The sequence below is a fragment of the Pleurodeles waltl genome, chromosome 8, assembly GCF_031143425.1.
Source record: "Pleurodeles waltl isolate 20211129_DDA chromosome 8, aPleWal1.hap1.20221129, whole genome shotgun sequence".
Taxonomy (NCBI): Eukaryota; Metazoa; Chordata; class Amphibia; order Caudata; family Salamandridae; genus Pleurodeles; species Pleurodeles waltl.
This window is the reverse complement of record NC_090447.1, coordinates 1,180,995,736-1,181,022,500: the sequence shown is the minus strand read 5'-3', so window position 1 is coordinate 1,181,022,500 and position 26,765 is coordinate 1,180,995,736. Positions and strand designations below refer to the sequence as shown.

The 26,765-nt window shown below is 42.7% G+C and overlaps 1 protein-coding gene across 2 annotated transcripts in view; it reads right to left on the bottom strand.

The window, feature by feature from the left end:
• ENOX1 (ecto-NOX disulfide-thiol exchanger 1) overlaps window positions 1-26,765 on the bottom strand; it is a 2,146,160-nt gene that overhangs the window by 368,538 nt on the left and 1,750,857 nt on the right. For both annotated transcript variants that reach the window (XM_069205418.1, XM_069205419.1), the window contains one exon: window positions 12,275-12,487. In XM_069205418.1, coding sequence (XP_069061519.1) covers window positions 12,275-12,487 — 213 coding nt within the window. The remainder of the gene's footprint in view (window positions 1-12,274; window positions 12,488-26,765) is intronic.

Sequence of the window (26,765 nt, the reverse complement as noted above, 5' to 3'; positions counted from 1 at the left end):
CAGAATATGCTACTTCAGTCAAAGGTGCAATGCTAATTTCTTATTATTTTGTGGTACAGTTTTAATGGCCTTTATTTAAAGGTTTTTGTAATTCACAACTTTGGGAATTAATTTATCTAGCATAATATTATTATCAAAGATAATTTTTAACATCTTGATTTATTTTCTCTTTGAAAAGGTATTGTCAAAGATTAGGGCCATAGACAAGAGTAATTCAGTGAGAAAAATAGAACTTTATTTGCAATACTAAGAGTTTCTTCTTCAAAATTTAGATTAATATGTGTCACATTTTTATGGGCAAGGTATAAAAATTAATAATTGTCATTTATTATGTTGCTGTTAAGAGTACTACCAAGGGAGAGAGGAGAGTGGTGGAAAGATATTTACCTAGGTTTTAATTTTGATCGAGAATTATTTAAAACATTTTGAAAAATGGTCTATTGTGCCCCAATTAATCTTTGGTGATCTTTGGTAGCAAAGTATAGTCTACAGGGACAAAGGTCACAAAAAAGTTTACAGATTAACAATGTCTACAGTTTGCAGAGTCAGATTTATCATAGGTAACATATTTTGGACCTGATTTAGAACTCGGCGGACGGGTTATTCCGTCACAACGATAACGGATATCCTGTCTACCGAAATCTAAATCCCATTATATGCTATCGGATTTACATTTCTGCAGACAGGATATCTGCCAGCATTGTGATGGAGTAACTTGTCCGCTGAGTTCTAAATCAGCCCTTAGTGTGGTTTCTGTAAAGTGTGGAAATCTGAATCCTGGATGCAGAGGTTGAAAAGGGCACCCTTTATCTAGATGGTGCTGTAATTGATCAACTAGAGTCACTTTGCTCATCATTTTTATAATTAGAGAAACTGGCAATGGGGCAATATTTTCCCATCAGTGTGATGTCTAGTGTGTCTGTTATTGATAGTAATAATATAAATTAGATGTCTACTCCAGCTTTTGCAGTTATCAATAATCATACTCAACTGCATCTCAATGTGCAAGGCAATGAAGTTAGCTCCTTCCTGATTGTGAGTGGGTTAGCTGAGTGACCAAGGCTTAACTTTAGTGCTTGCAAGTAATGATAACCTCATCAAATAAATATGAATTAAATGAGAATTCGAACAAGAAGGGTAAGCATGTGGGAAGGAAATTGAATAATACCTGATATATGAAGGATCTAAAGGTAGAAAAAGAGTTAAAATTATAATGGTGGATGAAGTAACTTGAAGATAAGTCAGATTATTAAATTAAGGTTGATGCATTTAAAAGAATGTTAGGGAATACAAAAAAATATGGGAAGCTGAATGGGTAACCTTATTTATGATATAAATCTAAATATAATAAGAAATGTTGGCATTATATAAATGCACTGGTTAACAGAGGCACTATAAAAGTAGGTGCCAACATCCTCACAAGTGACTGGGACCAATATGTATTTTTATTCTAGCTTTGAAGAACTATACTTTCTGAGAGTGCTCACCCTCCTACTCTGGTCTATCGCTTGACTGTAAATTATGAAACATTGACAGAAAACACTTGTTCACCGATTTTAAACTATGCTTTACCCTAAGCACGTACTCATACAATGGTGTACTGGGTAATTTGTAATAAGTCCCATAGATAAAGTGAAATCTAACTTTGCTCCTGGTATTCCTTGATTTTATATTAGACAGATATCAATTATTGATCTACATGGTTATACCCATTATTCAATGCATTGTATCTTACACCAATCATACCAATTTCATGGAAGGGCCTGATTGCATGTGCACTGTATAAAAAATCTTATTCCATGATTACAAATTGGTTTTAGAGAAAACAGTGGCATAATTGATGATATCAGTGCCAGTAAACCAGCATGTTGAAACTGGAGCTACTCAACTTCATGCCTATTTTATCGATTTTAGAACATCATGAAATATCATTGACAGAAATAGGTTAAAGTATAAACTGAATTCAAATACTGTTAAAAGTGATTCCGGCACTTTATGCTGATACCGGGATCCAAGTTAAATTGGGTGGCAACAAATCATTAAATAGGAAAATATATACTAACATGGGCCTAAACCAAGTTTGTGGCGCTGCCCCAGTTCTATTTCATCTGTATATTTCAGACAGTGTGACATTTTATTTGGAATTCCAGGGCATGCACCCTACAATTAGGTGGTGTGTTGATTACCCAATGTTTGTATGAAGATGATAAGCTCATTTGTGACAAAATTGCCATGGGCCTTCAACAGACATTTGGCTATCTTGTAAATGATTGAAAGGAGATATTTTGAATAGTAATCATAAAAAATCTAATGTATTAGTGTTTGGAAAAGAGAAAATGATTACTACTTATTGGGGAATAAAAGAAGACTATATACTGAGGGCTTTAGGGTTCTACAATTATTAAGGTTTTTTGTTTCAAGATACTGGGAGTCTTGTCCAACATCAAGCAAGATTAAAGTTAAAGTCACATTCATTAATATTAGCCATGTTAAAGGTAGCCAGTAATTTGCCAGGACCATTGATTAAGCTACTTTTAGATGTAACTAGGATGAAATATATGCTTACCTTAAATTATGGTTGTGAAATTTTTCAGTCTGCTCAAATAATCTGCCAGAGGTGATTCAATGTAATCTTTTTTAGACAATTATTCACTCTTTCAGACTCTTTGTTCAGACTCTTTGACACAAGCAAAGATATGTCTGATATTTCCCTGCTTAAGCAATATGCCATGCAAGCTGACCATATTATTTGTTGCAATTGCAAAATTGTTAGTCAATAAACAATAATATCATTACTGTGGGTGGATCTTAAAAGGAAGGTAGAGTAAACAATTTCATACATTTTCTTTACTTCAGATGGTGTTTGAAAATGTATAAATGCAAGAGGTTTAGCAGTCAGAGCCTCTGTGCCAGCATTTTAAAATAATTTAGAAGAAACAAATGCATGCATTTTCTTTTGTATCTGATTTTAAAATTTTGGAATCCTTGAGACATGCCAATATTTTTATTACATTCATATGTTAAAGATACCTTGCAGCCATATCTAATAGGAAATATTTCAATTAACTTTATAAAAGAATTTTCTAGACTTCATCTTGGTCTATTGAAAATTGCAATTATCTTTGAAAAATCTAAGAACGTTGGGTGTATACAAGTTTTGTCACTCAAGTAGTTAAAGCTTAGCTCATATCGTATATGCTGCTGTCATCCTCTTCTTGCAGAAACTGTATTTTTACTAATTCCAGATTTTCATTTATTAGGTATCAACACTGGTGTTTCAACAGTAAAAGAATGTTTTAATCCTGCAGGCATGCCACTGGCTAATGGTCTGATAACGTTTTTAAAAGGAGTATCAGATGAGCTAAATGTCATAAATTTGGTATTGAATTTGCCTCAGGATAAAATAACAGTGGAAAGCTCAGTTGAAGGAAGAATATTCACTTTCTTTCTTGTAGTTAAACCAAGTGAAATGTCTGGATTTCTGAATTTGTATGGAGCTTGTTTTTAGCTACTTGAGAAGTACTATTTTAGTTTTTGAAGGCAATAACAATTATTAGTCAGTTCTGTTGTTCACACTGTCAAAAGTATTGTGATGGGTTTATTTAACCATGCAATAAATTAATAAAACTAAAAACGGTTTAGCAAGCGGCATTTTAAAATGTATCATTCTGACAGTTTTATAACTGGAAATGTTGCAGACTGTTGCCAGTCAATACCCACTGGGAAATAACTGCATAGAGTGACACACTGTGGCAGCTGTCATATTGTTCATCTTCACGTGCCACTGCCACAGCACACCAGCAATCAAGAATTATTCCACTAGCATTGACAGGCATCCATGGTCTGTAATTTATTTTCTTCCCAGTGTGTAGTGCATGTCTCCTTCGAAGAGTATCATGGCTATTTGTCTTCTAGATCATAGGTCCCTTGAATGTACCACAGTTAGCGACTGAAATGGCCAATTTCTCAGAAACCTTGGAAAATGCTTATACCGTTTCAGCCCGTTACCTCATATTGGTCACCCACAGTGAAGTCATAATCTAGATTAATGTCATACATTAGTACTATCTTCTACCAAGCACTGTCGGGTTGAACTATAAATGCAACACAGCTAGGTGGTGGTTTGTTAAGTGTGGCTCATTCTTACTTTTTCTGTCTTGCAAGAAGAATGCGACCTGCAGCATTAAGTGGACTGGACATAAATACACTTGAACAGTTTAAGGTCATCTGGTACCTTAAGCAGAACTGACTGTCTTATTTGCTTCCACTTGCAGTTCCAATGTGTTTGGATATATTATTCTTCCATTCAAGAACTGAAGCTCCAACCCAGCACACCATCAATCTTTCACACAGCACAAGCCTGCACTTGAATCTTGGTTAAGGGGCATCTTGTCTAATTATTACTGTACTGGAAATGAGAAAAGCAAAGTAACGACCCTTAAAAACATTGGCCTTATGGCATAACCCTTGACCTTGGACTTGCTAGTAATCTGGGATTGATACATGGGGTTCTCAGAGTGCTCTCTGTTCTAGTGCCAATGGTATTATATACAAAAACAAAAAGGATATTAAATCAAGAGCCTGCTTAAACACATGGAAGGATCTCGGTGACAGTACTTCACTGCTTTATCTGTGTGGATTGCACATAGTGCGATTATGGCCCCTGACTCCCAGTTCTGCTCGCTCACATTTAGTGAGAACACTGTTGTGGCTCACTCGGAGGAGTGATGTGACACCAGATCGGCTGCATGTGACTGGGAAAGACTTTACTTGATCTGAGACTTTGAATACAGAGACAAGCATTAGAGAAACCCTATGGCTAAATTGCTGGCCCATCCTTTGCAAGTGCTGCCAAAGCCTGCAAATCCTTGTAGTGGGTTAGGACAGGGTGTCCGCCTTGGAGGGTATAAGTACAATTGGCCAATAGAGGTCGGAAGATGTCAAGGCACTACACAGTGGATGTGAGTGGGTGCTCTTTGGATGACCTAGTCCAGCTGGAGAAGTAGAAGGAGGTTGCCTTCTAATGTGTCCTGACTGTGTCTTACACTCTAATAAAACCTCTAGTGTAGGAGTTATTGCACACCGGAAAGACATGTGCACAATATAAGAATAGGCAGGATTTTTTTTTGTCCTCATTCACCTTAGACTCCAAGCCAACTCCATTGCTTGACCTTTCTCACCCTCTAATATATGGAGATGGCCTATGCCATGGAGACCACTTCTCTCTCACTCAACCGTCCCATGGAGGAAAAAACAGACCAACATGGCTGGAGAACGGGAGAAAAGGTGTATAATCATTGGACTTCTTCTTACACCAAGATTAGATTTTAGGCCCATATCTGGTCTTTACAGACACCCTTGGTTCCTCCTCCACTCTACCTGGGGAGCCCACAATTTCTCCTTCTTTTTTGAGCCACCCACCTCTAAATCCATTTTTGACATATGGAAAAGAACATTAAGCCAATCTGAGTGCAAAGGGGAGAACCCACAATCCAATTCCAAAAGATTTCTCTTCTGGCCAGTAGAATAGAGTAAAAGAGCAGGTTCCTCCCACCTCTGCTTCTATCTCTACCCCTCAGTTCGGATTCCTGTATTTGCCCAAATATAATCAAAGGGAGGCTTACCATAATTTCTAGCCCCAATATACTCAAGAGTGTTTTACAAACTTCTTCCCAGAAAAAAAAAAAACCTGGACACTCCAAAAACATATGTTATGAATGACTAAAAGTAAAACCATGAAAGCAAAACCATAGTAGCTGGGGAAGATGAAGAAAATGCAGCCAAACTTTGATGGGTTTCCTTAACATGGTACTAGAGGTGACTCTTTGGGTGAGCCCTGCAGGTCTAGGATCTTGTACTTTGAGGTGTGCAGAACCTAATTCGATTACAAGTCAATGCTCCATTTCTCCTAATCCAGATTATAACATTCTTTTTTAAAACTACCACAAGTAACAACCATGTTTCTTCTGAAGCTCACATTTATTACTTGGTTAGTTTAACAGTTATCCACTTTTAGCTACTTCTTGAGAATATAATTGCCTCATTGAATGCTACTGACAAGGGAGGTGCCTCCACTTAAGAGGTGAAAGTGAGCTCTGATGGTAGTGAAAGTGAAAGAGGAAATGGGAGGGGACCACTTATTCCTTTGACAAATGACAACTGTGTGCTACTGTTTCGTCCCAGCTCGTCTGATTCCTGTGGTTCTCCTCATGATAACTATATGAGACTGTTGAGGTGTCATAAAAATAATCCATGGAATCACATTATCACAAAATCACTTTGTGTCTGCATCCCCTGCTATACTCTAGCCTTAAAGTGATGGAAAACCAGGTCACAATTGGCTGCAGGGTAATGCCAAGAGGAATGGCGAAAAGGGCCAGTGATCAGTATGGATAAATGAATGTAAGCAACAAACCTGTAATTGACGTCGTTTCCCATTAATACGTTTGGCCAACATGCAGTTTGTGTAGCCCGTTTATCCCTCCCTAATTTATTTACTAATGAGACAGAAGTCATCTGCACCTGCCCCTTCTTTCCTCGAAATTATTTTGTCTTTCCCAGCAAGTGCTGTATGTATGGGGATGTGTTTATATGAACAGCAACTCATACACACTATTAGAAATAAAAAATAAATAGATACTCATGCAAGTGCCCACTACTGGTGCCTGTATAAACAGAGGACACTGGAAAGAGTGAAGCACCTTCCTAATGCTTACTGCACCAAAATTAACTTGCAATACTAAAAAATATTAGATGGTTAACAGTGTACCCTAGGGCCAGGTGTACGAAGCATTTTACTGGTTGCAAATGGCCCATCAGGCCACTTGCAACTGGTAAAATGCATTTTGCCATGTACACAAGGCAGAACGCGACTCAGTAACTTGTTATCGAATCGCATTTTGCTTTTGCAATTTGCAATTAGGAAAGGGCGTGTTTAGGGCATCTATTTCTAATACCAAATAGCAGTAGTATGCATGAATGTTTGGCACCTGGAATGCGGTTGCCAAGCATTCATATGTTACCGACTCCGTAGAGGAGGCAGTAACCCATGTGCAAAAAGGAAGGTGTACCCAAGGGACCCCTTCCCCTTTGTGAATGTGGGTGAAAACATTTTTTAAGAGCAGGGCAATGGTCCCACGGACCACTACCTACTCCTAAAAAATGGAAAGAAAACTTTTAATTTTTCTTTTTGCAATGCATCCGTTTTTCCACTTTGTTTACGGCAAACAGGCTGCATTGCAGAAAAATTTGCTTTATTTAAAAAGCAATCACAGAAATGGTGGTCTACTGACCCCACGAGGACACCATCCCTGTGATGGTGGTTCCCAAATGGGTTGCAAATGGCGAGCTCCCTCATGACTATTAATGAGGCACCTCCCTTGCGAGCCATTTGGGATTTGCAGTGTCTGAGACACTATAGTACATCGCAGTTTGCAATCTCCTAATAGCGATTAGCAATAATTCGTTATTAGGAAATCGCAAACCACTTTTTTCGTACATATGGCCTCTAGTCCGTCATTGCTAGTGAACACTACAAGGCTAACATAACTCCACAAGGCCAAGTACCTTTCTCCAGTGCTTAATTTGTAAATAAAAAGGTGCTGGTGCCCAAAGCCCTCCTCTTAAACACAGGGCTGCTTCAATTAAATGTGTGAACACGGAATACTAAGGCACCGTAATCCTGAAGCCATCTCGGACCTCTTCAATCCATATAAAGCCACTCGCTGCTCCTTCAGCTCACTCCTGCAGCTTTCTACTTTCTTCCTTTGTGACGCTTTTTCGTTTTTTCTCTTCCTCCGTGTAGGAGGCTGGACTGGCTTGTAGTGAGTACCAAAGGGGTACTTGCACCTTGCACCAGGCCCAGTTATCCCTTATTAGTGTATAGGGTGTCTAGCAGCTTAGGCTGATAGATAATGGTAGCTTAGCAGAGCAGCTTAGGCTGAACTAGGAGACGTGTGAAGCTACTACAGTACCACTTAGTGTCATATGCACAATATCATAAGAAAACACAATACACAGTTATACTAAAAATAAAGGTACTTTATTTTTATGACAATATGCCAAAGTATCTTAGAGTGTACCCTCAGTGAGAGGATAGGAAATATACACAAGATATATATACACAATAGCAAAAATATGCAGTATAGTCTTAGAAAACAGTGCAAACAATGTATAGTTACAATAGGATGCAATGGGGACACATAGGGATAGGGGCAACACAAACCATATACTCCAAAAGTGGAATGCGAACCACGAATGGACCCCAAACCTATGTGACCTTGTAGAGGGTCGCTGGGACTATTAGAAAATAGTGGGAGTTAGAAAAATAACCCTCCCCAAGACCCTGAAAAGTGAGTGCAAAGTGCACTAACGTTCCCCTAAGGACAAAGAAGTCGTGTTAGAGGAATAATGCAGGAAAGACACAAACCAACAATGCAACAACGATGGATTTCCAATCTAGGGTATTTGTGGAACAAGGGGACCAAGTCCAAAAGTCACCAGCAAGTCGGAGATGGGCATATGCCCAGGAAATGCCAGCTGTGGGTGCAAAGAAGCTGAGGTTTCTGCAGGAACGAAAAGGGCTAGAGACTTCCCCTTTGGTGGACGGATCCCTCTCGCCAAGGAGAGTCGTGCAGAAGTGTTTTCCCGCCGAAAGAACGCCAACAAGCCTTGCTAGTTGCAAATCGTGCGGTTAGCGTTTTTGGACGCTGCTGTGGCCCAGGAGGGACCAGGAGGTCGCAAATTGGACCAAGAGGTAGAGGGGACGTCGAGCAAGACAAGGAGCCCTCTTAGCAGCAGGTAGCACCCGGAGAAGTGCCAGAAACAGGCACTACGAGGATGCGTGAAATGGTGCTCACCCGAAGTTACACAAAGGAGTCCCACGTCGCCGGAGACCAACTTAGAAAGTCGTGCAATGCAGGTCAGAGTGCCGTGGACCCAGGCTTGGCTGTGCATGAAGGATTTCCTCCTGAAGTGCACAGGGGCTGGAGTAGCTGCAAAAGTCGCGGTTCCCAGCAATGCAGTCTGGCGTGGGGAGGCAAGGACTTACCTCCACCAAACTTGGACTGAAGAGTCACTGGACTGCGGGAGTCACTTGGACAGAGTTGCTGGATTCAAGGGACCTCGCTCGTCGTGCTGAGAGGAGACCCAAGGGACCGGTAATGCAGCTTTTTGGTGCCTGCGGTTGCAGGGGGAAGATTCCGTCGACCCACGGGAGATTTCTTCGGAGCTTCTAGTGCAGAGAGGAGGCAGACTACCCCCACAGCATGCACCACCAGGAAAACAGTCGAGAAGGCGGCAGGATCAGCGTTACAGAGTTGCAGTAGTCATCTTTGCTACTATGTTGCAGTTTTGCAGGCTTCCAGCGCGGTCAGCAGTCGATTCCTTGGCAGAAGGTGAAGAGAGAGATGCAGAGGAACTCGGATGAGCTCTTGCATTCGTTATCTGAAGTTTCCCCAGAGACAGAGACCCTAAATAGCCAGAAAAGAGGGTTTGGCTACCTAGGAGAGAGGATAGGCTAGCAACACCTGAAGGAGCCTATCAGAAGGAGTCTCTGATGTCACCTGGTGGCACTGGCCACTCAGAGCAGTCCAGTGTGCCAGCAGCACCTCTGTTTCCAAGATGGCAGAGGTCTGGAGCACACTGGAGGAGCTCTGGACACCTCCCAGGGGAGGTGCAGGTCAGGGGAGTGGTCACTCCCCTTTCCTTTGTCCAGTTTCGCGCCAGAGCAGGGCTAAGGGGTCCCCTGAACCGGTGTAGACTGGCTTATGCAGAATTGGGCACATCTGTGCCCAAGAAAGCATTTCCAGAGGCTGGGGGAGGCTACTCCTCCCCTGCCTTCACACCATTTTCCAAAGGGAGAGGGTGTAACACCCTCTCTCAGAGGAAGTCCTTTGTTCTGCCATCCTGGGCCAGGCCTGGCTGGACCCCAGGAGGGCAGCTGCCTGTCTGAGGGGTTGGCAGCAGCAGCAGCTGCAATGAAACCCCAGGAAGGGCAGTTTGGCAGTACCAGGGTCTGTGCTACAGACCACTGGGATCATGGGATTGTGCCAACTATGCCAGGATGGTATAGAGGGGGCAATTCCATGATCATAGACATGTTACATGGCCATATTCGGAGTTACCATTGTGAAGCTACAGATAGGTAGTGACCTATATGTAGTGCACGCGTGTAATGGTGTCCCGCACTCACAAAGTCCGGGGAATTGGCCCTGAACAATGTGGGGGCACCTTGGCTAGTGCCAGGGTGCCCCCACACTAAGTAACTTTGCACCTAACCTTTACCAGGTAAAGGTTAGACATATAGGTGACTTATAAGTTACTTAAGTGCAGTGTAAAATGGCTGTGAAATAACGTGGACGTTATTTCACTCAGGCTGCAGTGGCAGGCCTGTGTAAGAATTGTCAGAGCTCCCTATGGGTGGCAAAAGAAATGCTGCAGCCCATAGGGATCTCCTGGAACCCCAATACCCTGGGTACCTCAGTACCATATACTAGGGATTTATAAGGGTGTTCCAGTAAGCCAATGTAAATTGGTAAAATTAGTCACTAGCCTGTTAGTGACAATTTTGAAAGTAATGAGAGAGCATAACCACTGAGGTTCTGGTTAGCAGAGCCTCAGTGAGACAGTTAGGCACTACACAGGGAACACATACATATAGGCCACAACCTTATGAGCACTGGGGTCCTGACTAGCAGGGTCCCAGTGACACATAACAAACATACTGAAAACATAGGGTTTTCACTATGAGCACTGGGCCCTGGCTAGCAGGATCCCAGTGAGACAGTGAAAACACCCTGACATACACTCACAAACAGGCCAAAAGTGGGGGTAACAAGGCTAGAAAGAGGCTACTTTCTCACACTCCGTCTTCCCAATATGTGTCTTTTGCTCGCAGCAAATGCTTGAGATAGAAGAGTAAGCTCTGGGCAACAAAAATAAGTGCCGGTGTGCAGCACCGGAAACATCAAGCACAAATTAAGCACTGCCTTTCCCACATTTACTTGTATACAGGGTTAACGTGGGGATATGCACTATAGTTACCAGTTTTCTCACAACAGTTGCACGAAGGAAGATATTTGCATGAAAAATGACGTTCCATGAAAATATTATTTTTTACTTTTGTTTAGTTTCCTAACTCATGTCTTGTTTTTTAATGCAGAGACACAAATGGTTAAGAAAAATATGCACAGCTCACAAATATGGTTGAAACTGGTTATTCCTGTGAACTATTTTAAGGGGGCAAACAGCCATAAATCTTCAAAACGCTAAGGCACACCTTGACATCAGTGTTTAAGCTGAGTCGGTCGTAGCACCCCGCACCGGCATATATTTTTGAGGGCAGGCATCAGGCAATTAACTGCAAGCAAAAAACATACGGGAAAGACGAGCAAAGAATGACGGAAAAACGTTGCAAAGGGAGAAAGCAGGAAGCTGCAAGAGTGAGCTGTCAGGGCAGGGCGTGGCTGGAAATGGATTAAAGAGGCCCGAGATGGCTTTAGAATTACGCTGCCTCGGGATTCTGTGCTAGCACATTTAATTGCAGCAGCCGCGTGTTTCTGACGAGAGCATTGGGCAAAAGCCCATTTTTATTTACAAACTAACCACTGCTTGACATACTGAAATGTACAACGTCTTTGAGAATCAGCCCCACCTAGTTTATTGTCTGACATAAACCCTGCCGGGCATATTTTAATTTGGCACCAACTATATATGGTAAATGTCACAACGTGTCCTACCAATAATTCCATAACGGGCGAAAAGATCCTTCAAGGCAATAAAATGATATTGGCAATGTTCTACATTTTTGACACTTAAAGGTATCTATTTGTTGGTATAACTCATAGGAGCTGCCAATATACCAACTTGATATAGAGCTCTGAAGGTAAACAACTTTTCTATTATTTCGTCAAAAAAAAAAAAACACTTTGCCAGATACAAATGCTGTGCCTCATGCCTGACACAGTGATCATTAATTCACAGGTCACCTGTGAAGGTACACGAGGAATATTTTTGTGTTGCGTTAAACTTGTCTAAGTGAATTTAAAAGTAGTGCATAGTAAGGCAAGGGAGACCTCGCTCTCGCAATAAAATCCAGTTAACGACAACACTTGTCTCAATCAAAAGAAGTGTAAAAAGCGTACTTACATTTTGTACTATAAAACGATTTAAATGTCCTGATCCTTCTCCAATAAACCCCGAATATAATAATGAATGTAATTCCCCAGCAAAAGTAAAAAAAAAATTAAAAAAAACGCTAGCTGGTAACGCTTACATTGATGGAGGATCGCAGTCAAAGCGGTTTTGAACTTTTCCTTAGCCTGTTCCATCTCTTCTTCATGGGTCGCTTTTTCATTTATTAGTCGGCGCACGTGACTATTTGCTGACTGCACCATGGCGTAGAAATGGTTCGCAGAGCGTCGGTTCACCTCCCCTCGCTCGATCCAGGTCAGCAGTACGGCAATAGCCTCCGAAAACTGTCCATCATCTGTAACAGAGCAAGTGTTTAGTAACTCGCTGGATCACCGTACAGTATGCTGAAGTATTATAAAGCGGAAGGTGAATGCCATGTGATTTAAGGGTTCATATATCATTACATTGCAGTGACAACCTCATTTTTGAGATGAGACACATCAACACCACAGAAAGCGGAATATACATTGGACGTCAGGTTCGTTTTCCTTAACATGCAGAGCACAGGGTAGGTCATAAACCACGTTTTCTACTTCAGACGCCAAACCCAGAGGAGCTATCTATTTTTCCCCGAGCATACTGATCTACTCAAAGTCATAATGGTGGCTAAATCCAAAAAGAAAATTCCTCGAGTCTGGTCAGAACTTAATCTTTGCACAAGAATTTGCTAAATCTACTGATGAATGATTGAAGATATTTTTAGATATGAGTCCAGATGTCAGAGATCTGCATGCCAAATTTAGTCGCTTTCACGCATGTCTTTTTGAAGTCGCCTACAATATTAAATGACTTATGAAGATCCAGCGAATGTATGATGGAACAACGAATGCTCAAACCACGCATGGCTGAACAATGCGGTCAGAACAACGACGCATTGTTACCACAAATGCCTTTACCACGCATGCCTTTACAACAATTTTTCATTGTAAAAGCATGCTAAGTAAAGGCATGTGTGGAAACGGCATGCCTGGTTCTAGCATGCAACCCCCACCTGCCCTAAGGCCCAGAAGTACCCCGCGCCTAATACTAAAACTACCGCGACCGCCACCCCTAAAACAAAACTACCCAGATACTTCCCACCACCCCTGAACCCTAAACCCTTCCCCAACCTCTCCCTAAAAACAACCGACCCCCACCTGACCCTAAAAACAAAACTACCCCGATCACACCACCGCCCACCCTCAAAAACCAAACTACCCCAATCCCCCACCCTTAAAAATCTAACTACCCGATCCCCCCTCCCTTAAAAAACCAAACTACCATGAGCCACCCACCCCCAAAAACCAAACTACCCCGATCCCTGCCTCCAAAAACCTAACTACCCCAATCCCTGCCCCATCCCAAAAACAAAACTACCCGCCTCCCCCAAAAACAAAACTACCCTGACCCCCCACTCCTGCCCCCAAAAACAAAACAACCCCGACCCTGCCCTCAAAAAACAAGCTACCCTGATACCCCACCCTCACAACAAAACTACCCTGATCCCCCACCCCCAAAAACCAACCTACCCGATCCCCTCACTTCCCACCCCCGAAAACAAAACTACCCCGACCCTCCACCCCCAAAAACAAAAGTACCCTGACCCCATCCCCAAAAATCAAAGTACCCCAATCCCCCACAGCCAAAAACCAAACTACCCGACTCCCCACTCCCAAAAACCAAATTACCCCGATCCCCCACCTCCAAATACTAAACTACCCCAATCCCCCACCCTGACCCCCCAAAACCAAACTACCCCGCCCTACCCCCAAAACAAAACTACCACGATCCCCAACCACACACCTAAAAACAGAACTGCCCCGATCCCCTGCCCCTAAAAATCTGAACTAGCTTGAACCTCCCACCCCGCTCCTAAAAAACAAACTACCTTGACCTCCCCACCCTGCCCCAAGCCCTAAATCCACCCCACCCCTAAAAACTACCCCAAGCCTGCCCCAACCCCACTTACCTGACTGCGTCCTCTCCCGATGCACTCTCCCTTTTTCTGTGCCTTAACCACACATGTGGGTTGTTCAGCACATGCACGGTTAAGGCAGAGAAAAAGGGAGTCATTGTTAACGCAAGCGTGGTTCCGCTTGCATTAGCAACATAATTGTTGTTCTGGAGTTGTTGTTCCGGACATCTCCCCTTTTTTATGATTATTAAGAAGCTGCATTATAATACTTTTCTAATGTTAACTTAACATTTTTCCCCATCTCTTACAGTTTTATTACCAATTTCTGTTGTTATGTTATGTAATGTTAATTGTATTTGTAAAGTGCACTGTCACTTGGGAGGGTATCCTGGCACTAAAGCAGGTGCAAGGCTAGTCTGGCAAAGGGGTTGCGAGTGGGTCAATTCGAAGAGACAGGTCTTTTGCTTCCCGGGTTACTCAAGGATGGAAGATGTGGCTCTGATCTGTAGCGGCAGGTCATTCCAGGATTTGGGGATGATGTAGGATAAAGCTCGACTGCTGGCTCTACATATTTGTGGGATGTGTGTGAGTAGGAGTCAAGTCAAGCAGAGGTGTCTGTTGGCTTTGTGGAAACAGGTGCAGTTGTTGAGGTAGGATGGTTCTGTGCAGTGCTTTGAAAGTGCTTTCGAGGAGTCTGAAGTGGGCTCTTTTGTGTATTGAGGCCCAGTGGAGCCCCCTTAGGAATGCTGTGATGACCGTGTGACGTGGTAGATTGAGTGTGACCCTGGCTGGCAAGTTCTGAGTGGTTTGACATTATCTGGTGAGTTGTTTGCTGATTTCACCATATAGAGTTTTCACATAGTCCAGCCTGCTTATAATGAGGATAGGGTGATGGTTTTGCAAGTACTGATTGGGAGCCATGTGAAGATTTTCCTCAGTATCTTTAATGCAGTGATGGCATTGACAGGGCTGTCATGCTGAGTTGGCTGTCCAAAACAATCCCAAGGTTCTTGGCATGACTGGTGGGAGTGAAAGCGAGTCAGAGATAGGTGGAGTCCCCTGGGGTTGGGTTCTGCCTGAAGATCATGCCTTCTGTCTTGTTAGTGTTTAGTTTGAGACAGTGGGTCTTCAATCAATCGGCGACTTTGGTAATGCAGGCATCAAATAGGTCTAGGTGTTGTAGGCCTTATCCGGGATGGAGAGTATGAGCTGACTTTTGTTGGCATAGAACAGGACATTAAAGTCGTTGGAGCAGATGATGCTAGCAAGCAGGATGTTGTTATCTCTCATCTCATATGACTTCCTCCCTGATCTGTCTTGGAGTACAGACATGTCGTCATCATCCTATGGCTTCACCACCCTCAACTTACTGACTCTTTTGTAGGTATGGTTCCCTCTTTATTATGTGTATTGTTCTCTCCTTTCCTTGCTTTTCATTTTTTTAAAAGCACTCTTACCCTTATGTTTACATCCTGTCTGGCAAGGGTTCACAAAATGTTTTCATTTCATCGTATGTGTTGATTACAACTTGTTTTTTACATATGTTTTTAAACTGTAGTTTTTAGAATTTTGATTCATTCTTTCAATATTGTTCATATAGTCATCTCATTGAATGTCATGGGACAAGGCTCACCGATCAGAAGGTTAAAAATGAAATACCAATATGGTCTTATTATAGCACGATCATCTGGTGGAATTATAAGTTCCAAAGCGCAAGAAAAGATGATTTGGTAACATATTTTTCTCCCTTCTCCAAGGCAAGAAGAATGGTGTCAAAATCTTATGTGACAAAACTCCTAATATAAAAGTTGTTTCCCAATAATGTGATACCAAAGGGAGATGGGCAATTGTCAATTTAAAAATTAAATGTTGCTTTATCTCTATTTAATGTGCATAGTCCAATTCATACAGACAAAACCTTCTGGTACAAATATGCTAACAAAGTGTTGGAATATTTGGGAGACAATCTTATTCTAGGAGGTGCTTGCAATCAAGTATTTAAACATGTTCTGTTAAAAGATTCCAAATTCTCTTACATTCTACATAAAACACAAAACAGTTCATTTATGCAGTCCCTGAGATATCACTTAAAGAGACTTGAAGACTGTGCAACCCTACTTTAGAGGAATACACCTTTTTATTTCCTGTGCATCTCTTGCATTCCAGAATAGATCACTTACCTTCTTAAGTCCAGTGCAAGATATTATGGTGGACAGAATACGCAGGAAAATTATTGGCTAACCACTTGAAAGTTGAGTAAGAATGTTTTAGAAGTGGTTCAATTCTAAAATGTGAAAAAGATCACTTTTTTGGATGATATCTTGGAAGACCGCTAAATATAACAAAACTTTATACACTATTTAAATAATCCCTAATACTGAATCTATTACATAATATTTAGCATTAATTCGCCAGACCTATACGAAAATGATTTTTTTTCTTTGGAAATCAATCTCTCTCCTGAAGAAATTACCAAGGCAATCATTTCTATTAACAAAGATTTGGCACCTGGCTCAAATGAGGTTTCCAATTTAATTTGACTCACATTTCTCTCACATACTGTTATTCAAATTTAATCATTTATTACATCATTTTTCTTCAATAAGAGCAGATTAAGCTAGTTTCAAAGATGCATTTATATGTTTAATTCCCAAGGATAGCAGAGATCCCAAGTTGGGTAAAAAATATAGACAATTCTCACTTGTCAATACTGCCTATAAAATATTTCCAAAATATATGGCCCTTTGGTTGGGTCCCCTTTTACCAGATTCACTAAGGCAAGAACAATCTGATTTTGTCAAAAGAAGAGATATTTCAGATTACACAAGGCTGTTTTGACATTCTAAATAAACCACATAGTTATAAATCCTTCTTACCAGTTATCACTCTGGATGCTGAGAATGACCTTGACCGGGATGAATTGGCCTTTTAGTTTTCAAGTTTTAAAGTGGTTCGGGTTAGGCCCTAAAATTATTAATTTACTATCCCTAATTTACTGTTCACCCAAAGTTTCTGTTTTTGTGAATGGTCGCACCACCTCACCTTTTAAGTTAACTACAGACATAAGGCAGGATTGTCCGCTATCGCCTTTATTATTTGGAACCCTTATCAAATATTAGACAAATTAAATATACACAAGTCTTTGCATATGATACAACAAATATTACATTGCCTGTTTATTCTAAAAATGTATTGTTGTTCATCTTAAACCCAGTTTCCTACATCCCATCTTTCTTAGGTAAGGATGAGAGTTTATTCTTTACCTCTGGTTATAAAAATAAACTTGGATTAGGGTGAAATCCTTCCACTTTTTGTTTCAAACATGACTTCAATAATTGTCACTTCAAATGGAACCCACATAAAATTAAATATTTCGATTTCAGATTTTTCCGATTATATAACAGATACAGCTAAATAAACCTAAATAACTCCATATACAAATAATTTCTCTAATTGATAGATGGAATCCCTTGCTCTTTTCTTGGTGGGGACATTTAGATTCAATTAAAATGATGTTGGTCACTATTGTGCTATATGTTCATTTACAATTATGATCAATATCCCATCCTATTTTTTCAGGAAAACATACTCCATACTCTCAGTATTTTGTGGAATAAAAACATGACATTGTTTAAGCTTCAAATGACAAACAAGCAGGCAGAGACTTACACATTTATCATAGTAAATTTTGGCTGAAACAGTCTGCCTTTTAGTTGTCGGAAAATGTTTATGGAAATTATCATTTGTAGTTTGATCTAGAGAGGTTCTTCCTTCAAGGAATTTGCCTGTTTTCCTCAAAGACCAGGTTCTGTGTCATTACATACTTATAAAAATATATGTAAAGTGTTCCAAACTTTGCTTCGCTCATAGTTTGTTAACTGAACTATTTGACATAACAATCATTTTAAAGTAAGTAAGTATTACAGTGTTGCAAATACAATTCACCTTTATTTTGTGTTTACAATAGATGTTTTATAACTCCTCAACCTTCATAGAAGATACAACCTAACAAATGATGTAATTGTTGGTATTGTGATGTTATGCAAATCTAAAATACTTGCTAATTACTTGCTAACACACTTATAAATGTTGGGGAAAAGTTTTCCCTCACGCAGTTGTTCCCCTTACTTTCATAAATACTTTCTTAGGTAGTCTTTCAGATTGCAAACGTTATTCGTCAAATGTCGAAATAACAGCTCTTATGCTAACAATTACCATTCATTCAATTGCAAACAACTAAACAATCTCCAATAAAATCTAATTTGAATTATAGTGGCATGAAGTATCTTACAATGATAGGCTTTAGAGACCTTACATTTTGACTATCTCTCCTGTTTTCAAAAGAGAAACAATATGGTCTCTTGTGACTATTTATGTTACAAATATTGCTGTTATAAAACTCACATGAGCCATCAGTAGAAGTAATGCCTAAGTCTCCTTGAATCATACTTATATTATGGTTGCTAATTATAAATATGTTTTACTATTTTTATAAATATATATCTGCGTATTGTTTTCCATATGCAATTACATTTTATTTGCAAACTTGACCGTTATTTATACTTGTAATTATTTTGACAAATTGGACATAAAGGATTGTTAATTGTTTTCTCTCCCACAGTATCATGATTTTTCTCTACTCTTCTTTTCTCTTCTTTCTGTTCTTCTTCCTCTTTCTCTTACCCTGTTTTCTACTAATAGTTACATAGGACCTCATTACGAGTTTGGCGGTCCAGGCACCACCATGTCGGCGGTCCAGACCACTGTATTACAATTCTGGTAGGCCTATGGAGCAAAGACTGCTGCGGTCCCGCCGGCACCGCTAGGCAGCACAGACCGCCGCAATGGCTAGGCAGGACAAACAGGTCGACAGAGCCAGTATTTCCGCTGGACTCATTAAGATGTTTCACACTGCCAATGTGACCGTGGCGGTCCAACCACCATGTTTCAAGAAGCAGAAACAGAGTATAAAGGCAGGAACTCACCCACAGGCAGTGTTACACATCCTGTGCCACCATGGAGCCCATCACCCACATCCTGCCCCTGCTCATCGATAGAACTCAAAATTCACACTGCTATGGATGCAACCAGCGGTAAGTATACACACCTACTTGTGTCATTAACTTTAACAACAGATTGTCGTGCTGTCTTCCACATGATATGGATCCCAAGCTACCGGCACCAAGTACACATGTCATTGTGTCCACAGTCAGTGTCATTCACAACGAATGACACATTCACAGCCATTAAACGCCCTCTTTGGGTAGGTCACTTACACTGCACTGCCACACAACACAAAAGCACACGTCTGCACACCTTAGGCACAGGGATAGTGAAGTGTACACAACAATGGGTCACAAAAAAGCATCAATGAAGCAACATCACATCTACAAATACAACTGACACCCTCACATTGCACACATACCATGGACTGTTTTCAGATTCAACACACATATGTAGGGATGTGTCATAGAACACAAACACCCCTCCCATGAAACAGCCCGCAATGGACCCACACATCACCCATATTGCAACACAATGGAAGGAAAATGGGGTGCACAACAGTCAGAGAGACAAATATCCAAAGCTCACTAAGCAAACAATACCTGCACAATTGGGATGGGGGCATCAGGAGCACTAATAGAAGGATGCTGCCCTGGGACACATTACACTATGCACATGTCCCTATAACAACATTTGCACAGGAACTGGCCCTTCTGGTATCTCAGGGACAAACCATACTAGAGCCAAGTGACAGGCCCATCTGCATAATGTGGAAGTGTAAGCTGAGAAATACAACTGGAAAAGCATGGGGCATACATCCAGATGAAGTAGCTCTAAGGTACACTCAGCAAAATGGACCCATGCACAGTCAAATGCAAAGGAAGCTAGCACAATTGAACACCCTCCATGTCTGGAGAAACAAAACTCAAGCTTCCACACATGAGACATATGTACAATCCATATCAGGGGGACACATCTAACACCATACATGCTGACATTGGACAACACAAGATTAAATACTTACCATACCAAACATAACACAATGCAATGCACCCCAATTGTATTAACAAACAAATATCCATACAGCTAACATCTACCTTTGTCTTGGGTGACACCAGAACTGCCTACAAAGTCAGATACTGCAAACAACAACAAATGGATCAGCAATCAGGGTGAAACACAACAAACTGTAGGCATAACATAAGTTACTCAGGAACAACATAAAGGTAGAAAGGAATTGCAACTACTTGGATTGATTCAATCCAAATTCTTTAAATCAAAGAGCTTTGGCCAGTCCAATTAATGTCTGTGCACATGGTTGTACCCACACTTGACTCCAGTCACTGCCAGGGAACCTCCACAGGAAGGGGCTTCAAGTGGGCAGTCAGGCATCTCAAGGGTCATCCTTGGGAGAGCAGATTTGGGATGGGTGGGTTTGGGTTTGGGAGGGGTGGACTGGTTCTTTGGAGGGGTGGGCTTCTTCTTTGTGGAGGAGGAGTGAGAGGGCTTACGGGGGGCAGGTGTGGCAGGGGAGGTCTTCGATGTGGAAGAGATGGGTTGGGATGTGGGTGGGGGCCACTGGGGCTTTGGAGGGGGTTTGGAGGTAACAGGGGCCACAGAGATGATCATCACAGGGGTTGGGGATTTGGAGTTTGAGGGAGTGGTTGTCTGGTGTGTCGGTGTAGCGGTCTTGGGTGTGTGCATGTGTGAGGTGTTCTTCTGTTTGGGTGATGTCCATTGCGTGTGTGAGCGTTTGCGTGTCTTGAGGGGCTGGGACGTGGAGGTGCCTGGTGATGTGGGAGTGGTGGATGTATGTGTCTGTTGGAGTGGTGTCTGTGGATATGCTGGATGCTGTGGATGTTTGTATATCTGTTAGGGTGGTGTCTGTGGGTACACTGGATGTGGTGGATGATTGTGTGTCTGTTGGGGTGGTGTCTGCAGGTATGGTGGGTGTGGTGGATGTGTCTGTGTGTGTCTTCGGGTTCGCTGGTGACTTCGGGTTTGCTGGATGTAGAGGATATATCACTGGCTGTTGTGTTGGTGCCTGTGGGTATGCTGGATGCGGTGTGTGTGTTGATGGGCATGCTGGGGGTGTCTGGTGAAATGGTGGCTGATGTTGTGATTGTGGGTGTATGTTGAGGACCTGCGTGTCAGTGTATCTTGTGTTTGTGTCGATGTGTGTTGCTTGTGTGTGTTGAGGTGGATGCATGCAGATGTGTTGGTGTTTTTTGGATAGGTAGAGGAATGGGGAGTTTGGATTGGAAAGAGGGAGGAAGAGGAGAGAAATGTGGGGAAGTGACCGGCTGAAGTCAGTGAGGATGCCAAAGCCTGAAAAGATCTTTGTAGGCCAGACATGGCACTATGACTGCCTTCCAGGAAAGTATTGGTCTGCTGAAGTACGCTGGCCAACCCGTGGATGGCATGCACAATGGTAGTCTGACCCACAGAGGTGCTCCTTAGAAGGTCACTAGCCTCCTCACTCAGGGTAGCAGGGATAACAGGGGCTGAGGGGGAGGTGCCTGTGGCAAAGGAGATGCCAACCCTCTTGGGTGAGCAGGAATGGCCAACTGGGTGGGTTGCAACATGAAGGGTGGCAATAGAACTGGGTGTGGCAGACAAAGATGGTACAGGAGTAGTTCCCAATGGGTCCACCACCACTAGGGAATGGCCGCTGGAGGTAGAATCCGATGATAACAATATAGATCAGGTCTCCTCCGCAGCACTCTCCTCACCCTCTGGGACACTGGGTCCCTCCGTGTCGGTGGCATCTTGACCGGAGGTACTGTGGCCAGATGCTTCCCCTGTCTCCTTCACTTGCCTGGGATGATGCTGCAAATATAAAGGGGAAGAGGGTCACCTCATGCTCCTGAACACACTGAACAACAGCTGTGATGAGCAAACATTACCAAGACATCAAGTAGGCCCCAGCAACAAACTACATCAAAGTGACTCCTATATGTACCACACCATATGCATGCATGCCATCAGAACTGTGATGCCGACTATATGGATCTCAGACAACTACAATTGCTTGACAGTGGGTGCTCAGCCGGCTGTGGACCCCCAGGGTCTGCACCTTCCGGGCGATGGCTCTTCGTATCTCCTTCTTCTGATGGACATTCACCTGAATGGATATAAGAGCCAGCAAGAGATTACAATCACAAGTTTTGGTACACACATGTCACACACATCAAAAACACCAAGCTAAAAATGTTCAATAAGTCAACACACCACAAGTGTAAAGCACACAAGCCAATACCTACAGGAACATGACTACAAACATTTGTATCCATCTGCAGGCTCACCAACTACCCTGCTCAGGGCCTACAATGACTAAGCAAGCCTACTGAAATCAGGTAGCCTATGCTCCAGAAACATATATCTTGATGTAACCACAGTGAAACACTAACCACATATGTGGCTTCTGAATGCTACACTCCTTAGGCCTGAGTGGACCAACACATTGCATAAAGTCCCTACAGGCAACTTCCATAGTACAGACGTCACTCTTACACTTGAGTGACAATAAAGGGGCTGGCATGGTGGGTACAGAAATCGTCTTATCTGTGTATGTGTGAACATGTAGCCTACCAAATGCAGACTCATGTAATTTCAAGGGGGTTCTGTGGTATGTACAAGTACCACAGAACACTCCTTTGGACATATGCGTCTATCCTACAGAGATGAAATCCAACATACAAAGGTATGGATTCTACAATTTCTGCTGTGTGACCAAACTACTGTCTCACGTCATGGCCTCCCAGGAATCTACACACTGTCTGCACCGTGGGACTGTCATCCGTGCAATAAGCCTGTACTGTACAATTATGACTTCTGTGAATGTGACAACAGAGCTGTAGGAGTAAGGGGCATGTCATGAGTCAAAGGCACACATTGACAATTATGCAAAAAGCACATATGGACTACTTCTGGGTTGTACCTCAATACCCATTCATATTCTAGTCAATGGACTGAGGCATTCAGGGCACGTTTTGCCATAAGAGCATCATATTGCCCACATAACAGGATCTGCTGGTGTACAGGGAGTGGGCACAGTGCCACAGTTGCATAGCCACAGTGACTCTCCCACAGCCTGGAATAGGTCCCATACTGGGAGATACATGTGACAGGCCCTGAATTCTGCAGACTGAGCATGCAGAACCCACATAAAACTCACATTTCCATCACTTCCATGCATGACAGTACATGACGTACTGTCAATGTGGCATGTGGTTTGTGTGGCAACCTGAAGGGCACAGTGAGTCATGATATGCCTTCCAGACAACACTTTTGCAAGGCCAGATGTGGGTTGAAAGATTTGCGGTACAATACACATTGCTTACATGATCCTCAAATGACTCAGACATGATATATACACAGCTCATGTTGTCATGCAATTACAAGTTGTCCAACATTTACAACCATCATGAAGGAAGATATGTAATTGTATGGTTGTAAAGTCTCCTTGCCGAGTTATGTGCATCTGACACAAAGAGAATCTAGAACCACAAGAAACATCACACAACACAATATATAGTACTGGCCACCAATTGCTGCACAGTGTGCATACCATTGAAGCCCCACAGACTGCAACAACAGGCACACAAGAAGTCTAACTGCCACACAGGGGCACATTGTAGCCTGTGAGGAGGGAAAAGATGGTGTCAAACAGAGTCAATTTGGCACATGAGGCACTGTCCTGCTCCTCTGATGAGCCGTAGAGCAGTCCAGCCAGTCAAGCTTCTCTGGGGAGAAGGCAAGGGCCCTATCACCTGCAGGACGTGGCATGATTGCTCACAGAGGCGGCACACAGCATCTCTAGTAGTGGAGGTGTTGCTGGTGGCAGTGTCAGGAGTGATTGAATTTACACAACATGTTGATCACGTCCGCCACATACGCGGTCATCACTGCCGATGGACTCAGACATTAAGCCGCAACCGCCACAGGTAACAACATCAGCCTATGGCAGTGTCCACCTCAGTTGGAACCACATACCACCCAGATGACTTCCACAAGCGGTTACGGGTGGTTCCTAATGTCCAGTGAAGTAGGTCAGTCACCTGCCATTGTGGCAGCCTGAAATACTGTATTTGGCTTTATAAACTGCATCACCCCTACAATATATGTGTTGTAGCATCGCAAACATCCTTATTCTGTCTTGTAAAGAAGGTCCTTCTACACAACCACCACCAGTGTAGAGTGTTTCAGGGCACAGATGTTGTTTGATGGTGGTGCACAGTCCACCACCGCCGACTGACTTTTTGGCAGTCAGAAAATACAGTCACATTTTGAGGACTCATTGTGTAGCAGATAGTTGATTTTCGTCCAAATCCATGTTATGGACTAATGTGTACGCAACCATGGGGGACACATGGGACCCTTGTGTAGTTGCCAGCTGGGATGTGTACTGTGTGTAATGTCTATCCAGTCAGAAATATTTTATTGGCATGCATCATGTATGTTGTTGTGGACACACTGACTAATGTTACAAATCATGTCTTGTTACACATGGGTACCCTCGATGGGGGAGGATGCGACAACCTCCAGTCTACCGTCCACTGCCAGACCTTCAAACCATAAAGCAACTATATATTATTTAACTATACTGCCTGGATAGACAAACAATAGTGAACTTAAGCCGTCAGTTGGAGCCAGATCTAATGCCAGCTAATAGTAATCCAGCCTGCTTACCACCCATTGTACAAGTGATGTCAGTATTGCACTTCCTGGCCACAGGGTCCTTCCAACATACATAGTATGTCCCAACCTATGTTCAGTCTGGTGTTTAAGGATTTCCTCTCAGCAATGATTAAACACATTGACAGCTATATCAGGTTCCCCCATATGAGGATTTAACCAATGTGAAGGCTGATTTTTAAGGTGTTGCCCCGCCTCCCACATATGGTGGAGGCCATTGGTGGCACACATGTTGGCTTGGTGTTAGCGCAGGCCACTGAACAAGTCTATTGCACCAGAAAGAACTTTCATTCCATCAAAGTGCAAGTTGTCTGTTTGGCCAATCTCTACATCTCACATGTGTGCCCATTATTCAGGATCCGCCCATGATTCCTTTATAATGCGGAACAGCACCATACCCCAGCTGATGTCACAAGTGCACCCAGAGAGGGCCTGGCTGGTTGGTAAGTCATATCTGTCCTGATTGTGTGTGAGCAATGTCAGGTGCTACAATCATGACTCATTGGTTCACTTATGCTCCATTCCTTAACAGAAGACATCATATCCAAACCATCCTTGGTTGTTGATGCCACTGAGGAATCCAACTAAGCTAGGGGAAGTCTGCTTCAAAGAGGCCCATGGAAGAACAAGGTGGGCAGTGGAGCGTGCTTTTTGGCAAGCAAGGCAAGATTAAGGTGTTTTGACAGGAATGATGGAGCCCTCTTCTACTTACCCAGGAAAGTGTATGAGATCACTGTGGCTGTAGGAGGCTGCCTCTCTATGTAGTGTGCAATACCATGCACACTATCCAGAGAATCCAGGCAACCACACATTGGTTTACAGCTGTACAAATTAGACCACCTAATACTCTAATTTTTATGGTACCTTGGTTTGAGCAGTTAGGCCAATCTTGAGGAGTGCAAAGCATTGGTTTTACTCATAGTATCAATAAAGCAAGACAGACACTCAAAGGAATACCTCAAGAACAGTTTGCAAAAGTACTTCAGATTTTTTTAATATTTTAAGACCAAGACCATCAAAATCAGGTAAGTACTTTTTAAGTTATGATTTTATTACGTTTAGCAAAAATAGTACTTTTGTGCGTGATTACGCACCATACTCCTCAAGAAGAGAAAACTTTAAAATGCATATAAAATCAGGCAATGCGTTTACCAATGTCTCCTTTTGCAGACAGGCTGAGGTTGTTGAGGAGTCCTGTGGGCCAGTTAGAGGAGTTCGGGCAGTTCCTGGTTTAGGCAGGAAGAGCTGCTGAAAAGTCCTTGGAGCTGGAGCAGGACCACTGCAGGGGGGCCACTTGGAAAAGCAATGCAGGGGTGGACTTCAAGGGAAGTCTGGTGGTCCCCTTGGAGTTTAGAGGTTGCAAGGGGTGGGGAACTCTTAGAGCACAGCTGGTTCTCCAGTGCAGGGCCCAGGGAGGCTGGATGCAGAGCAGATAGTTGAGCCAATAGCTGTGTGGAAAGGTGCCCATGGATGGAGGTCACGTTGAGGGTCGCTTGCAGGCCACTCTGCTGGGTGGTTCTGGTGGACCCCTCAACTGGGGCTTCCTCCTGGTCCTTTTGGAGTCCAATATGGACTTTTCTTCTTGTTGTCTGACATTGAATGACCAGTACCCCGGACAATTGCCCGTTTCAGCCACTGGAGAGCACAGTGTCACCAAACCCTTAGCAAACTTGCAGGGTTTGTTCTCCAGGTCCATTGGGTGAAATTTGGTTCAGCTGCGGTGTCTCGTTCCTTGCTCAGTGGCCGGTCGGTGAACTGGAATTCACTGGTCTTTGGGTCTTTGTTCCAAAAGAGTGATACCTTCACTCTGGAGGGAGATCTTCAGTAATTTTCAGAAGAGTGGAGGTCCTCTGGGGATTTCTAGAGTCCTTCCAATGTCTGGGCAACCCCTCAGTGGCAATTGTCGAGTCCTGCGTGCAACAGGCAGAGTTTGGAGCCTTTTTCTTTGTGCAGAAGAAATGCAGTTCTTGGGCCTTGG